Genomic DNA, 16,803 nt, shown 5'->3' with positions numbered 1-16,803 from the left:
ATGAAACTGACAACTGTCCTGTAATCTTACACAGAGAAACCAAATCCTGCGTCTTTGCCTTGACAGACGCCTAAAATGGCTCGAGCTGTGGTAAGTTACCCTTCACTGTGTCTGTTTCTAAACATTAAATCGTGTGAATTTTTAAAGAAAAATCCAACAACAACAATAATAATATGTAACAGAGCAAAACGTCAGATGACTTAAATGTTCCTCTGCAACACAAAGTCAAAGTCTGCCTCCTCCACAGGCAAAGGAGAAGCTCCCACGCTCATCCAGTGCAGACCGTTGTGCTCTGGACAATGAAGTTCCCGCTTTCATGTTCCGACCTATCAGCGCACCTGCATGTGAGCTCCTAAGTCCACCACCTGCTGATGCCAGCTTTCATTCGAAGGACACAGACAAGATCATGCATCCAGATTTGAAAAACGATCGTTCATCCCTGGATGATGACTTGATGTTTTTCATGTGTCCTACTGATGTTCCTCTGCCTCCGAGACCTCCACCCACTGCAGAGTTAGGTCTCTGCAGAAAGCGCAGATATTCTACTGCTTTTTCTGTGGAGGATGAAGAGGAACATTTGATGCCCAAACGCATGAGGCTGATGAGTTGGGATGTCTCTAAGTCTCCAGCTGCTGAGAAGGAGTATGTTTGCTTTATGTGTCCTGAAGACAAGAGGTCTGAGTTACCTCTCAGCTCCCTCCAAGGCCATCCACCATCACAGGTCAATAATAATGACACTGACCAGTGTACCATTCTGCTGCCTCCTGAAATCCCAGTGCCTCCACCCACTGCAGAGGTAGGTCTCTGCAGAAAGCGCAGATATTCTACTGCTTTTTCTGTTAATGATGAAGAGGAACATTTGATGCCCAAACGCATGAGGCTGATGAGTTCTGATGTACCAGTTTCTTCAAATCCTCCACCTGCTGATGCCAGCTTCCATGCAAAGGACACAGACAAGATCATGCATCCAGATTTGAAAAACGATCGTTCATCCCTGGATGATGACGTGACGTTTTTCATGTGTCCTAGCGATGTTCCTCTGCCTCCGAGACCTCCACCCACTGCAGAGGTAGGTCTCTGCAGAAAGCGCAGATATTCTACTGCTTTTTCTGTTAATGATGAAGAGGAACATTTGATGCCCAAACGCATGAGGCTGATGAGTTGGGATGTCTCTAAGTCTCCAGCTGCTGAGAAGGAGTATGTTTGCTTTACCTGTCCTGAAGACAAGAGGTCTGAGTTACCTCTCAGCTCCCTCCAAGGCCATCCACCATCACAGGTCAATAATAATGACACTGACCAGTGTACCATTCTGCTGCCTCCTGAAATCCCAGTACCTCCAAGTCCTGCCCCTGTTGGAGTTCTAGAAACTGTTGATTTTCCTTGTGTTGATAATTAAATACATGTTTGTGGTAATAAATACATTTTTGAGCAAATACATGTTGAGATGATTTGGTTGATTATGATGGTTATAATTATCCAAACAGTATTATTCCTAATAAGATCTTTACTTTTTCTACTTATTTTCTCCATGACCTATTTCGATGTCTATTTTGAAGATCCACTCATATCATGACAGTATGCTTATTCTCAGTAGAGTGTATAGCCACATGTGAACAAATAATAAATTAAAGTCACTCATTAACAACTTACCACATACGCCGGAGCTGAATTCAAGATGTAAGCAGACATTTCACAGATATCTTGGTTGTCTTTCCATTTCCTACACTAACAGTATCCTGAGAATTGGCTTATAGAGCTGATATAAAGGTGAAATTTGATGACTTAATCGAAGCATCATCAGCTTAAATGCAAATGAATCCACTGTACTTGAGGTAACCTAACACTGACCATGAACGCCACAATCACTGTGCGCCAGTCCAACACAGTGCTTTACTGTGAACTCACCACAGTACTGCAAACTAAAGTGTTTATCTTCCAGTCCAATCCAATCCATCTTTATTGAGAAAGCACTTTAAAAAACCCAGGACAAAACCAAAGTGCTGTACAGTAAATGAGTTAAGAACAATAGAATAAAACATAACAGTAAAAAAATAAAACACATAATACATAAAAAATGTAAACAGCCCTATATTTCAAAACAAGATAAAACAGCAAAAATAAACTAAAAAACTCAAACTAAAAACCAACATCTTACAAGGTGTCAAAGGTCAGGGTGAAGAGATGAGTTTTCAGGAGTGATTTAAGAACAGGCAGAGAAGAAGCCTGTCTAATCTCTAAAGGCAGATCGTGTCACAGTTTCAGAGATGCTGCAGCAAAAGCACGATGTCCTCTAAGTTTACGCTCAGTCCTGGGAACATTCAGGAACAGCTGATCAGCTGACCTGAGACAGCGGGTGGGTTTATAAGACTGTGGCAGCTCAGAGAGTTAAGATGCAGCTAGGTCATGGAGAGCTTTAAGAGACATTAATACCAATAAGCTGCTAACATGATATTGTATTTTATTTACATGTCTGTTTTAGCACTTTAACATTTGCATCTGTCTAACTGGCTAACCATGCAAGACTATTGTAAGCATTGCTCTGTAATAGTGCGACATTTTGGACCCCAGGAGGTCCTTCTGTATCTGCACGATGTTTGACCTGCAGTCTTTATAGCCGCCTATGTATATTCTTTTAAACCTTTTTATTGTTTTTAAATGATAGTTACAGACCAAATGTTAAACTATATAGTTGAATATATAGTTAAAGTGTTTCTCTAGATACAGAGAAAGGTTTTACATCAAAAGGTCATCTGTCTGCATATAAAACAGAAGCTTTCATGCAGATGCACTTCCTGTTTAGAGACTTTGAGGTTTAGGTAGTGACGGGGGTGATTTACTGAGCGTGTAAGTTTTCCTCCTGTCAACACACTCTACAATGCCGCCCACATGCCACTCCTGTCCAGTCTTGAAAGCAAAACATGTATGTATAGTATAAAATGGTGAAATGCTGATTTCCATGTTTCAATTGAATCACTTGATTGTAATCACTTGATTGTAATCAATTGATTGCAGAGACTTTTGTCAAGACCCTATAGAATCAGAAGTCCCGTGAACATGCACTAATAAAAGCTGCAGTTGTAATAAGGGATAAAGTGGTGTGCACAATGTGTGTTTGGATAAGATGTCAGTAATGCATTCACATTAAAATCACAGGGTTTCTTTCTTTTTCTTATTTTTCTTACATATCATGTAAAAAAACACTCCTGCAGCATTTTTTCTCTGCCACAGATTTAGGAGAGGAAGAGTCCAGCATTTCAACACCTGTGCAAATGTTAGTTTATTTGATAGGTGCATCAGTAGTAATTATTTAAATTAGAGTTTTCAGCAGTGTTGTTGTATTTACAGCAAAGTGCCTGCAAAGTGTAAAAACTAATTAACTGATGATACTAGACCCTTAAAAGAGATAAACACCACTAGTCAAGTCATAATGGCTACTTACAAATACATAACCACTCAACACAACCCACACAGTGATCTAATGCACAAAAACAAAGGAGACTTAAACTGGCTGAATCAATTACTGTAAAGAAAACATGGAGGAAGGCTTCCTGTGGTGTCTGGCTGCAGTATAGGTCATAAACCTGCCTCCTGCATTACAGCAGACAGGTCAGGGGTCAAATGAAAAGCAAAATGTTTACCTCAGATAAGGGATGCACCGATACCACTTTTTTGGAAACGAGTAGGAGTACGAGTACTTGCATTTCAGTACTCGCCGATACCGAGTACTTAATAAAAACACGATTTAAATTTACAGGTAACAGCTTTAGTCCTATAATTTAACAACAAACAAACAAGGGACTGGTTTGGAATTAAGAATATTTATTTAAAATGAAAAGCATGTTGTATGCAACATATTACAGAATAAATAATTATAAAAAAAATGTAAACAGTGACAGTGCAACTCAAGTATTTTTCAGTTTATTTTAAACTCTGCCGCTTTGGACAACACAAGGGGCATTAATAAACATCTTTGCCATTTAGTGCACAATATGTGAATAAACTAACAACATCCACTGACATAGAACTGTGGCAGTCAGTGCAACTGAGGTAGGTATTAACATCAAGTCTAAGATGACTCACTAAATGGAGAGAAACAGTGAGTGGCAGGGTTTTTTAAGAAAAGTAGCTTTTCTGCATCATCAGCAGTCAGACTGTTTCTGTTTTCATCTATAATGTGTGACACTGAGCTAAAAAGCCTTTCACTGTCCACACTGCTACATGGGGCTGAGAGCTATTTACAGGCTATTTTAGCCAAAGTGGGGAACCTGATTTTGTTGACACCCCAGTACTTCAGAGGACTGTCTTCACGAGGGCTTGGGGCCTCTCCGAGGTATGTGTCGAGCTCAATGGCAGCACCTGCTGCCAGCGGCAGCCTGGGCCTTGAGGAACAGTTTAGCAGGAGGTTCTGCAGCTTCTGCCCGACTCCCCTCTGCCTCACCTCTAGAAGCTCCTGCTTCAGGTGCAGCTTGGCCTCTGGAGCAGTGTTGTTGGAGAAGAAGCGATCTTTATACCTGCACAAAATTCATAAATGTATTAATATGTGGAAAAATAGGACTGATGTCATGTAATACGTGCTCTTCCAGCGTGTCTGTACGTCCTGCTGCAGTCTCTTTATTGGCTGGTTGAGCTGTCCCTGAATGTCCTCGAGGCGGGAGTAGGCTAAGGCGGAATGTTTAAAATGCCCAACTATTTTCCGTCCCACTGCTTTAGCATCAGCTATGCTCCTCTGTGCTAATAAGCGTGGGTAAATAAGCGTGGGCAAACTCTTTGTACTCGTTGTCGTGTTGGGATTTTAGGTGCTTGATTAAATTACTTGTGTTAAATGCGCTACCTTTAGAGCCTCCTCTGGACAATTTCGATGAGCACAATTTGCAGTCCGCCTTTGTTTTCGTGTCTTCGTTCACTTTGAAATAGTTCCACACGGCTGACTTGTCTCGCCTCGCCTTCTCCCCGCTCTGATACGCAGCCGGGGCCTGGGGGCGGGCACTCGGCGCCTGTGATTAACCCCTTACATGCCACTCAAACATAGACAGGGCTCAGACCGTGGTATCAGTCCTCGGTATCGGGGAACTTTTAACGAGTACTTTAGAAAATGTGGTATCGAGGCCGATACCAGATACCGGTATCGGTGCAACCCTACCTCAGATTAAATATTTCCCAAAGTAAATTGGACTGAACTGGCCAGTTAAATACACGAGGGGATACGAATAGAAAAAAAATATATCTAAAAACAAAGAATGAAAACCAACTATTAATTTAATACTTAAGTCTGTGAAGGTTCTCAGTCATCCAGGTCATCATAGTCTAAGGAGCTTGGAAGGAAAAGCGTCTGGACTTCTTGAGTTGCTTGAAGACGTTTCACCTCTCATCCGAGAAGCTTCTTCAGTTCTAAGGGTCAATGGTGGGGAGTCCCAGACTTAAAACCAGTGGGAGTTTCCCCCCAAAGAGGGACAAAGGACCCCCTGATGATCCTCTACCTAATCACATGAGCCAAGGTGTGAAAGCGGATGTGGGTCCTAATCAGCCAGGGTTTCGGGTGAGCTCATTGTGAAACCTGGCCCCACCTTATCATGTGATTTCCTGAGGTCAGATGGCCCAGGATGTAAATGGTCTGAGATCCCTTCCCAGACGCCTTAACGTCCAATGAAAAAAAACACATCAGTAGTAATATACCTATAGTATTCCCACACAGCATTTAATTTAGCTAGTTTAGGAAGATTTCACTTTTCTAATAGTTTCACAGGCTAGTAGTTTTTTTTGAAATAGAGCACCACAAACAACATGTATCCCTTTAGAAATAAACTGTGATACTTCTAAAAGTACATATTCACACTAGAGCTGTATCAACCTCAATGGGGCTTTAATGCAACTAGTCTTATAATTATCTACTAGTCTGCAACAGTTAGACTCGCTGATTACACATAGATGATTTAACTACTTTAGGGGCATTTCACTTTTCTAAAAGTTTCACAGACCAATAGTTTTAAATAGAGCACCGCAAACAACATGTATTTCTTTTAGAAATAACCTGTGATACTTCTAAAAAACACATATTCTCACACTCTGCAACAGTTACACAGAGGGGGTGCAGCAGCTGCCTAGCTGATCCCATCAGTCTGTAAAAGAAGTCATGAAGCAAACAAAAGATGCTCCTTATCAAGAGTATCCCAACCCAAAGGTGTATATTCACAAACAGTTAATGGCTTTAATGCAACTAGTCTTATCATGTCAGAGGCCGGCAGAAACTATGTCCAACAGAGTCTCCAAAGGCTTTCCACCTTTCTTCCTTACATCGTGCTTTTATCTCTACATCTCAGAGGTCAACTGAAAGTAGCCCCACCTATATAAAAACACCCCATCAGACACACAGTATTTTCCTCAGCACTTCACAACTGCAGCGAGGTATATCGTTTTAACTTTTTATTTTTTCACCTGAATGTGCGTTGGAGCCGACTTTGCTACCCGCACAGAACGTTTCTGACAGTCGGGCGCTGCTTATACAATAGAGAAAAGCAACAATACAGAGTGTTTCTCTGCTCCAAGACATCCCAGGGCCTTTCACAAGGTACACTCAAAAAAATCTGTTGTTGGATGAACACAATTTAATCATGGCACCCTTTTTGCACACAATTTAACCAAGTACAATAAACCCTTTTCGATCATGTCAAACCAACACATTTAGCATTTGGTGGTTTAATGTAATCAGATTACGTTGGATCAACATACTATACTTACATTGATTTGAAGTGATTTATTTAAGTATGTAGAGTGAAATTTGTTTTAATTCATTCTACACAATTTAAAAAGTTTAGGAAAACAGAATTAAATCTTGTTGTTTCAACAACTACTTTGTTAATCAAGGCAATGATTTCACTCATTTCAACCAAATTATTTCAATTAGATTTGTTTACATTTGTTACACATTTAGAAACCCACTACTTTACAAAAAAAGTCACAATCAGATTATGATAACATTATCTTTATTAACTGGATTTAGTGGACAATATAAAAGCTTACCATTTTTGTACACCTGCAACCATTATGCCACTTCAAAGGTAAAACGTTAGAATACTTATTTACATAGGTAATATGTTGGAACCAAAGCTTCCACAACTAAAAACAGATGCAAAATTTGCTCAATATATCGACTGCATTTTAAAAAAATTTAACTAAAAGATAAAAATACATCTCCCACTTGGCAAGTTAAAACATGTGACAAAATAGAATTACTATTGTGTGAATTTGGAAAAATAAAATAATTAGAAATAATTTGGGGGCAGTACAACAACAAAACAATCCATAGGTGATGAAAATCTATATTTGTTTGGTGTATCTCATTGAAATAATTATTAGTTTGACCAATTTTTACATTTCTGTATTTATTTTTTTTAATTTTGGTTGCAGTCCTCCACAGCTAGCAATATAGTTTTGCTGTGTTTTAAAACATGCTAGCAAGCAAAATAGAAACAATAATACAGTGAACTTAACAGGTGGCAGTGGTCTTAAACTTTACAGGACCTTGACACATAAACACAACATAGTACTTCTGTCAGTACTTCTGATCCATTTTGAGCCATCTATATAAGGACAAACAAAAATCATCTGCAGTGCTGTATAAAAGGTGAATTGCCCAGAGAGAATCCAAAAACTTAAAAAAAATATTTTTTAAATGAAAGAAAAAAATATAAACAACTCAAATATTAACATTATATATTGGAAATCACCATTGCACCAATGAACCATTCAAGACCTATCAGTCATTTTCAAGTGCCCTCACCCCATAAGCTTGTTTTTCAGAAACTGTGCCTTTGAAGACAGCTTTTGTCCATCAAGATTTAAAAGTATCTTCTGGAGGACTTCAAAGGTGCATTTAAGTTGTGGTGGGTAGCTCAGGTTCAAACAGTATATGAGTCCAAACAACAGAGCACATGCTCGTGCAATGTTACCCAAATCAGTGTTAGCCTCCACACCCTCAATCAGGACACCAACGTCCTCTGGGTCATCTTCAGGTTCAGCACCCTCCTTCTGGATGACGTACACCCCCATCACAGTTTGCTCCATGCAGCTTTTTGCCTCGCTGTCCGTATCCTACATGAAAAAATATAAGACAACAAAGTAAAATTTAAGAGATTGTTTAAACAACTGTTTCTATGCTGTTCATAAAATCCAAGTAGTCAAAGTAATAAACAGAAAATTACACCACTAAAGTAGTTGTTAGTAATTACTCCAATACATAAATTATAAAATACACCTCTCATGTCAAAAGAGGTGGCATAATTGACCTCTCACCGGCCCCTCCCCCGAAAGGGCCATTGTCCAATTACACATTATAGCAACCGTTACTGTGTCTGACAAACATTAACCTCAAGCAAGATGGAGAAGCGGTGTGCCCACCGATACGCCGAGAGATTGTGTCTGGAGGAGTTGTGTTCTTTCCATTCACAAAGTCAAAAACAACGTGAATGGATTAAACAGTGTGTATGGCCCCATTCCCAGGTAACTGTACCGAACATTATGAAGCATGTCTGCTTGCACATTCGGGTACCCATTGGTGCGCAGAGGAAACCATTTGTTTGTCGGACGTAGCAAGAGTAACTTAGGGGGACAGGACTCGAGAAAAGGCTAACTCAGCTGCTAAAATAAAACAGGTATAGAAGTGTTAGTACTAAACAGCTCAAAGTTCATAGACATTTCTATTTACAAATACTGATGACCATAGCAATGAAAAAACAACAGGACTTGTTTTAATCCAAGTACAGATTCAAAAGCAATATTGTCTTGATGCATGTTAAATGCATTGTATGTTTGTGTATCAAGTTTAAGTAGGCATAAATTTCTTTCCTTCCAATACCAAATTCCAGAAATTCTTTATTGCAACGCTTAATACTGTTTGGTATTCAAGACATCCTTTCCCCAATACCAGGTGTCTTGTTGCTAATCTCAAAATTTTAATTTTAACGATTTGCATTTGAGGCAACGTCACAATTTGTATGAGAATGTTACGGTCAACATGCTGTCACAGTGACTCACCAAGTACTCCTTTATTAACTTCTCATAGTCTTCGTTTAGGTAGATGCACAAAGACTTCAAGATGCATGCTCGTCTGGTATGGATGTTGTCATGCTGGAGAGGAGGAGGAGATAATATGAGCCAAAACCAGGCTGTTTTTCTTAAAGCTATGGTAATCAGTTAACTTGCATAATTATTCTTTAGGTTAGAACCTGGCATGTACCATTTGTTAAGCTGAAACAAAATTGACAACTTCATCTCCAAATAAAAGTTATTTTTGCTGCCTATGACAAAGTCTACTCAATCCTAATACAAACTTTGGAGATGGCAAGCATGAGACCTTTTATTTTCTTTCCACGTGTCCCTCCTTTGGTCAGAAAGATTTCCATTAAGCGTGGCACGTATTGGTCAAGCTCGGCAAAGAAAGTAGATAGCAGAGGCTTTGTGGTGATTCGCAGAAACTCCTTGTCAATCTGCAATAGAGAACAAATACATTGATTAAAAACTCAACTGTATATTTCACTCACTTCACATCTAAGCTGACTAAAGCTGCTTTTAGAAGACCATGCAGACATCAGTGCTGTCTGTGTAGAACATGAATCAGTCTGTGTCAGATCCTGAATTTGAAATTTCCACTAAAGTCACAAGTAAGAGGCAAGTGGAACCAAGATCTGGGCCATTTGCTTTTTGAAGTTTGCAAAGACTGCTAAATTGCACCAGTGGTAGTTCACTCTTTGCAACATAGTATGCTGTTCTAAACAGATTTTTCAGGTTTATTTTTAGTATATTATTTGCAATTGGTGTTTGTTCTGGGAAAGATATTGCAGACTGAGCAATAATCCATTTCTAATGGGGGCCTTTCTTAAAATTACTGGTCCCAGTAACAAAGGCGCTTGTCGACTCAGGAATCGAGGGAAAACCAACAACACACCCGGCAGAACATTATGTTATTTACACGGGTGCACATAAGTGGTCCGCATGTGCGCATTTGCTGTCAAAATAAAAGACGCGCACCAGATAAGAAGTTGCAACGCGCGTTTGCATCCATATAAAAAGCACTGTTTTTGTCCGCTAGAGTGGGATTTTCACGGCACATTCTGCACCACATCTGTGCGTTCATCATTTGTTTGAAGCCAGCTCACCTCCTTCAACCACTTTTCCGAGAATACGTGCTTCTTTTGTGGTTCGGACTCCTTCTGACATTTCTTTGGAGGTGGAGGAACACCAAAGTAATTGCTTAAAGGAGCTTCTTGACATATTTAAGAGTTCTAAACAAATGTCTGTCCTCCTCCTGAAAATCTTATGTACGCAAACACGCGTTGCAACTTCTTCTCTTGTGCGTGTTTTTTTATTTTGACAGCGAATGCGCACCTGCGGGCCACTTATGTGAAGCCCTGGTTATTTAACTCGTCATATCGCAGCCACAGAAATTATTTTGTCCATGAAACCATAAAGCTGCACTTTCTTTTTGCCTTATAGTCTGATTTGTCATAACTTCTCCGTTTTGTGGTAAGCTTTTCTTTGGCTGTCACTTCTTCACCCTGACCTGTCTTATTTGGCTCAGCAGAACTGAAATATAAATCCTGCTGCTTTTACACACACACTCACATAAGCTCAGCGATTCTCTGCGCGATCAACCTCTCACATGTTTAAGCTGCGGGAGATTTCACTTGTCATGCTTGCATAGTAAGCTAACGATTAATAAGACAATGTCAGAGGAATTGGTGCACAAATTATCATCACTCACCAATCAGTGCTGTCGCTCTCTATACACAGTTCGAGCGATTGCAAAGTGAAAGCAAAAAACAAGCGCAAATTCAAACGCGACTTCAATATGTCACATATTGACAGTGGCTCACCGATGCCAATGACATAATTACCCAGCTACATTTCCGAAAGAATGCAAAAGCATTGACATATATTTTTCCTTCCTACAAAAGCCGGACGGGCAGGGCAGAGATAGATTTTGGTAGCCCGACTGGAAAAATCGCTAGCCCCGGGACGTTGGGCTAGCGATTTTGCGAGCCCTGTACAGCGTTTCAATAATTTGTACCTACTACTCTCCCTGATGGAACAACGCTTGCACTGCCACATACAAGTCACTGAAAGAAAAAAAGAAAAGCAGTTTTAAGGATGGTTTTATTGGCACCTTTTTTTCCACTTTGATTAAATCATAAAACTATCATAATAAATATATGATGGTAAAAGGCTTACCATGTATTAAAGAGGAGGCACAAACAATCAGAAAAAGGGGTCAGCTTTCTTTGTGGTGTTACTATGGTAAAGAAAACAGACAATTATTTTATAAAAATTCCAGTGGATTTTTTTTTACTTTGTTGCAAATGTATAAAAAAAAATACAAATACATATAAATACCTCTTGCAATATAAAATTCACAGATAAATATCCAATCTGTTGCCAAATGTAATAGCAGTGTTTCACACTATGCAATAAAGATGCTGGTAGTTGCGGTAAAGGTCCGACAGGCAATTTTCATAACTATCCGCCATTGCCTTTTCCTCTGACCTCGTGTTTATGCTCTTTTTCCCATGCACTAGCGATCAAGTCAATTCGAAGGATGCAGCCCTTGAATTTGGACACAGCTAATATTTAGCAACTCGCGCATGCTAGTTTAACTTGCATTACTGTGAGAGGCCGAATGCTTAAAATAAAAGGAGAGAGAAAGAAAGAAAGAAAAAATGCAAATGATAATAAAAAAAGTGAACAAAGACCATGTCTTGCAATAACCGTCATTTAAAACCAAAGTGAATGCTAACAGAGCTAGGTAAAAGTTCAATGAGACAACCATACTAGCTTTAGCTAACTTCATTTACTTTGAAAGTGAATTACAAACGTGTTAAATATTGAATTAAACATATCAATAACCGCTAAAAACACTATAAGACTAACTGCAAAAACAGGTAAAAAAAAAAAAAAAAAAAGAAAAACAATGAAGTGGAAATGCTAATAATAGTATAAATATACCCAGAGCGGATTAGAAATCAGGTATTAGACGGTACCGATTGGCACCGTCTAATACCAGATTTTCACTGCATTTGCTCCACTCCCGCTGTCTAATGACAACTTACACATTTGGAATTAAAAACATTGTTAAACAATTAACGGACAGAACAACTTCGTTTGACTAAGATATTTTGAGTTATTTATTACTTACCTGTATTGTGGAAGATTCCGCAGAGGGAAATGGCAGTTCACTGAACACATAACTTTCTCCGCGTTCCCGCCTCTTCACTTCTGGGAAGTTTGAGCATGCGCACTAGGCATCGGTTTTAGAGTTGTTGATTTAAAATAATTACATTTAATTGAACTGAAGAATGCAAATCTAGTTCATTAAACTTTTTGTTATTTTATGTTAAACCAACAACTGATAATGATTTAAAAACCTAAACTCAATATGTTCATGTTAAATAGACAAATGTCTATTGAATTAATCAAACAACTGCCTTAGTTGACTTTTTTGAGTGTAAGCATGTCTGTTATACCCAGAGCATAAATGTCTGTATGTCAGCGCTGATTATTCAAACCCTGTTTAAAATGTGACACATATGTTGTCTGAAAACATTTCCTCTAAATTTGCAAAGTTACTGATTTAAAAATATATTTTCAAATTTTTAGTTGCATGTCAAACATATGATAGACTCTTGAGCATATTTATATAGCTAAATTCACAATGGTATAACCGTGCTAAATAAAAGAGGCCCAAGCACCAATGCACTCTAATGCAAACCTCTAAACTGCATGTTGATAAGTACATGAAGCGTACCTCTACCTCTACAGCTGAAAACAGTTTGTATCCGCACTCTGAGGGTCTGCTGAATTGTTTTTAATACGGCACTTTTTGACGAACAGCAGATGATGAAATCCTCTTTATTGTAGAAACTGGCCCTAAGCTATTGTTGCTCATACTTACTGAGGTCCCTAGCTACTTCCTTACTATGTCTGTAAACTTTTTTGAAAAGGAAGCTGTTGTAGATTTAAAGAAACATCTTAATTGAAGCAAAGGCAAAAAAAAAACTGGAATGAATTTTATGTGACTGTTCATATTAAAGCCAACAACAAGTGAAAATCCAAAAACGGCTTCAATCCTTTGTATTACAGTTTTTGCCCACTGCTTGAACACATTTTGCAAAACCCCGCTCGCTGTGCCAAAACTGTACACACAAGTACACATGACACAACACTGGGAAATATACCATTCACATCTGTGCCAAATTGGAACTCTACTCCCAAAACCTAAACTCTGCTGTCAAAACCTAACATTCCTTTGTCAAAATGTAACTCTGTTGACAAAATGACACATACCTGCACCATATGCAAACACTTACAGATCAGGGGGAACACACTAGTCTGCTGTACATAAAACACTGCAGTCCTTGATTCCCATTGTTTATTCAGAAGGCACATTTACAGGAGACACATTTCCAAACAACCATAAACGCAAATAGACCTACTCAATATTGTACATTGCAGTACCATGAATACAGGTACAGCAAATAAAACAACAACAACACAATAGTACTGCAATAGAAAAAACACTATACTGTAAACACAAAAAACCATGACAATTGTGCATAAGTGGGCTCATGGATCCCGCCGTCTGTTGGGGTCTGGCCACAGGACCTCATCAACATCGCAAGCAATGTCCTCTCCCGCTAGGCACCGGGGTAAATATCCTCTTGCTCTCCCTCCATCCATGCTTGCAAAGTTCTTGGAATGGCTACGCTGAGGGCTTTTTGTAGTTGGCTAATTGGTGTTCGGTTTTGCAAGTAGGTGCCTTCAGGTGTGTATTTGAGTGGTTGCAATTACCCGATGTGTTTTGTATTTTGGATACATGTGTTTTCCGAATGGCACCCTGAGATTTCATTTTGTGAGCGAAGTGTCTTATGTATGAAATAGAGTGTAGCATGCAGGACCATGTGTGTTGCATGAGGGAGTAGGTGTGTTGCATAATTGGTACTGGGGTGCAAAGCAGCGCTTTTGTTTAAGGTAGGGGTACATGTGTTTGAGGTATGGTAACAACAGCTTCACGTTGTGTTACTTTAGTCTAAGCATGGGTTTATAGTGTTCAAGCAACGGGCAAAAACTGTAATGATCAATGGTAATTGAAGAGGAACCCTGGCTCAGGACATTTTCATGACAAGTGTCAGCGCAGACATCTACTAACGAGAGAACATGTTTTATCATCATAAACACGGTGATGTGAAGCATCGTTAAAGTGTCACTTCCGTAATGTTGACTCATGTTTTTAATAATGACTTTAAAACACTCATTTCTGTGGTTTATTTTAAGTTTACAGAATATAACATGTGGTAAGACGACGAGTTTTACTTCTCACTGTCCGTGTCATGTGTATCTATTTATCATGTATGCTACTTTGCCGACAATGTTTCATTGTGTTCATGAAATAAACCAGACTTTCACTGTCTGCATCTTTTACTGTTTTCTGCTTTTGTTCACTCCAAGTTTGACAAACCTACAGATATCCAGAGTTAACTCACTAACAATGTGGAGCAGTCTCAGTGTATTTAGCTGCTTTTTCCCTGAACACAACCAACTAAGAGAAACGCCTGTAGGCCTCACTTTGGTCATTTTGAACGCTGAAGGAGATTTGTTCCATAGACACCTTATACTAGTGTTTCCTGCACTACTATGTTCTATTTAAATCCAGATGACTTTTATAGTTTGCAGTGAAATTTGTTAAACCGTTGCTTAATGGGACAGAAGTACAAGTCACTCTTTACTAACACATTTATAGATGAGTTTATTGCTGAACGACACAGCTAGCAGTCTCACACACTCTTTAGGTTTTTCAAGTTTTGTGTGTAATGGTTTAGTCTATCAAACCTTACCCTTTTCTCCCCAGTATCACAACAGTGTGACTCCCAAAGTACAGATCAGTAAACAACCAATGATTCTAAATCCAGAACAGAAAGATACAGTTGGAAGATGAATGATTGCGTTTTTATGATGTGTAGTAAAACGACCCCCTCTTCTTCTTCTCTGTGTTGTTGTTGTTCTTGTGTGTGCGTGTGTGTGTGTGTGTGTGAGTGTGTGAGTGTGAGTGTGTGAGTGTGAGTGTGTGTGTGTGTGTGTGTGTGTGTGTGTGTGTGTGTGTGTGTGTGTGTGTGTGTGTGTGTGTGTGGTGTGTCCTCACAGAAGGAAGGTCACAGCAGGAGCTTTTCTCGAACGCATTTCCAATCAGTTTTTTACAAGAAGTGTGGCTCATACAACGGTATAAATGTATTCTTTGCGATACTTTATAAATATGAAACTCTAAAGATTTTGAGTTCATGCACATTGTGAAACAAGAATCTAAATATTTGTGTCACAATGATTTCTATAAAAGCATTTTGTTTATGGGGATAATGTGACAAATCTTTTGTGACCCTATTACAGTTTTTGCCCGTTGCTTGAACACATTTGGCAAAACGTCGCTCATTGTGCCAAAACTCTAAACACAAGTAAACACGACACAACACTGGGAAATATACCATACACATCTGTGCCAAAATGAAACTCCACTCCCAAAACCTAAACTCTGCTGTCAAAACCTAACATTCCTCTGTCAAAATGTAACTCTGTTGACAAAATGACACATACTTGCATCATATGCAAACACTTACAGATCAGGGGGAACACACTAGTCTTCTTTACATAAAACACTGCAGTCCTTGATTTCCATTGTGTATTCAGAAGGCACATTTACAGGAGACACATTTCCAAACAACCAAAAACGCAAATAGACCTACTCAATATTGTACATCGCAGTACCATGAATTCAGATGAAGCAAAAAAAAAAAAAAACCACAACACAATAATACTGCAATAGAAAAAACACTATACTGTAAACACAAAAAACCATGACAAGTGTGCATAAGTGGGCTCATGGATCCCGCCGTCTGTTGGGGTCTGGCCACAGGACCTCATCAACATCGCAAGCTATGTCCTCTCCCGCTAGGCACCGGGGAAAATACCCTCTTGCATGCCGAAACCATCCATGGATCGCTGTCACCTCAATGTCGCCGCAGGCCTGTTCCATTGCCTGCAGAAGAGGCATGCGGGCATGTGGTTGGCGGTCATATACTCGCCATCTCCAAGCCGAAAAAAATTCCTCAATAGGGTTTAAAAATGGTGAGTAAGGGGGCAAGTATACCACTTCAAATTGATTGTGGTCGGTGAACCAGGCCTGGACCAGAGCAGCCCGATGGAAACTGACATTATCCCATATCACCACAAACCTGGGCTGATCTGGTCTGTTCTGTACAACTATGTTATGGAGAGCATCTAGAAATGTGAGTATGTGTTGGCTATTCTATGGACCTAGCATTGCATGATGGTGCAGAAGTCCTCGAAGGCATATGGCGGCACATAATGTGATGTTTCCCCCGCGCTGCCCTGGGACGTGCACAATTGCCCTTTGGCCAATCACATTACGACCCCGTCGTCTTGTTTTGCTCAGGTCGAATCCAGCTTCATCAATGAAAATGTATTCATGAGGCTGTGCAGCTCCATCCATGGCCATGATCCTCTGAAAAAAAGGGGAACATGTCACTGTACTACAGTGCTACACATACAGCACCCTCACCCCATCACACAGGTACCTGTGTAGCTCTCAGAATAGATCCATGTGGTACTGATATGGTACATATTCAGCTGCTACTGGACTTCACCAATACTCTATTGTAAATGTAAGGGACAGTTACACGTACCCGTACATATTCAGCTCGAAGTCCTTTGACCCTGTCACTGTTCCTCTCGAATGGGACTCTGTAG

The 16,803-nt window shown here is 39.6% G+C and overlaps 2 protein-coding genes and 1 long non-coding RNA gene across 3 annotated transcripts in view; all 3 read right to left on the bottom strand.

Annotated features, from left to right (window-relative positions):
* LOC147302785 (uncharacterized) overlaps window positions 1-16,803 on the bottom strand; it is a 431,420-nt gene that overhangs the window by 320,067 nt on the left and 94,550 nt on the right. The window lies entirely within an intron of this gene.
* On the bottom strand, window positions 7,101-9,606 carry LOC147302790 (uncharacterized). The gene is made up of 4 exons (XM_086282113.1): window positions 9,583-9,606; window positions 9,327-9,482; window positions 9,031-9,123; window positions 7,101-8,088 (listed from the first exon to the last, which is right to left on the bottom strand). Exons 1-4 carry the CDS (start codon window positions 9,604-9,606, stop codon window positions 7,774-7,776), a joined length of 588 nt encoding a protein of 195 aa, XP_086138239.1. The 3' UTR covers window positions 7,101-7,773.
* Window positions 11,036-12,253, bottom strand: LOC147302789 (uncharacterized). Its single transcript, XR_015127345.1, has 3 exons — window positions 12,185-12,253; window positions 11,224-11,284; window positions 11,036-11,111 (listed from the first exon to the last, which is right to left on the bottom strand). It is a non-coding gene; the product is annotated as an uncharacterized LOC147302789 (long non-coding RNA).

Source organism: Aulonocara sp. 'chitande type north' Nkhata Bay, linkage group LG23 (genome assembly GCF_057382095.1).
Source record: "Aulonocara sp. 'chitande type north' Nkhata Bay isolate Kocher_YH1m ecotype deep benthic linkage group LG23, A_spYH_male_GT1.1, whole genome shotgun sequence".
Classification (NCBI taxonomy): domain Eukaryota; kingdom Metazoa; phylum Chordata; class Actinopteri; order Cichliformes; family Cichlidae; genus Aulonocara; species Aulonocara sp. 'chitande type north' Nkhata Bay.
The sequence above is the reverse complement of the archived record's forward strand: the minus strand, read 5'-3'. Positions and strand labels throughout refer to the sequence as shown.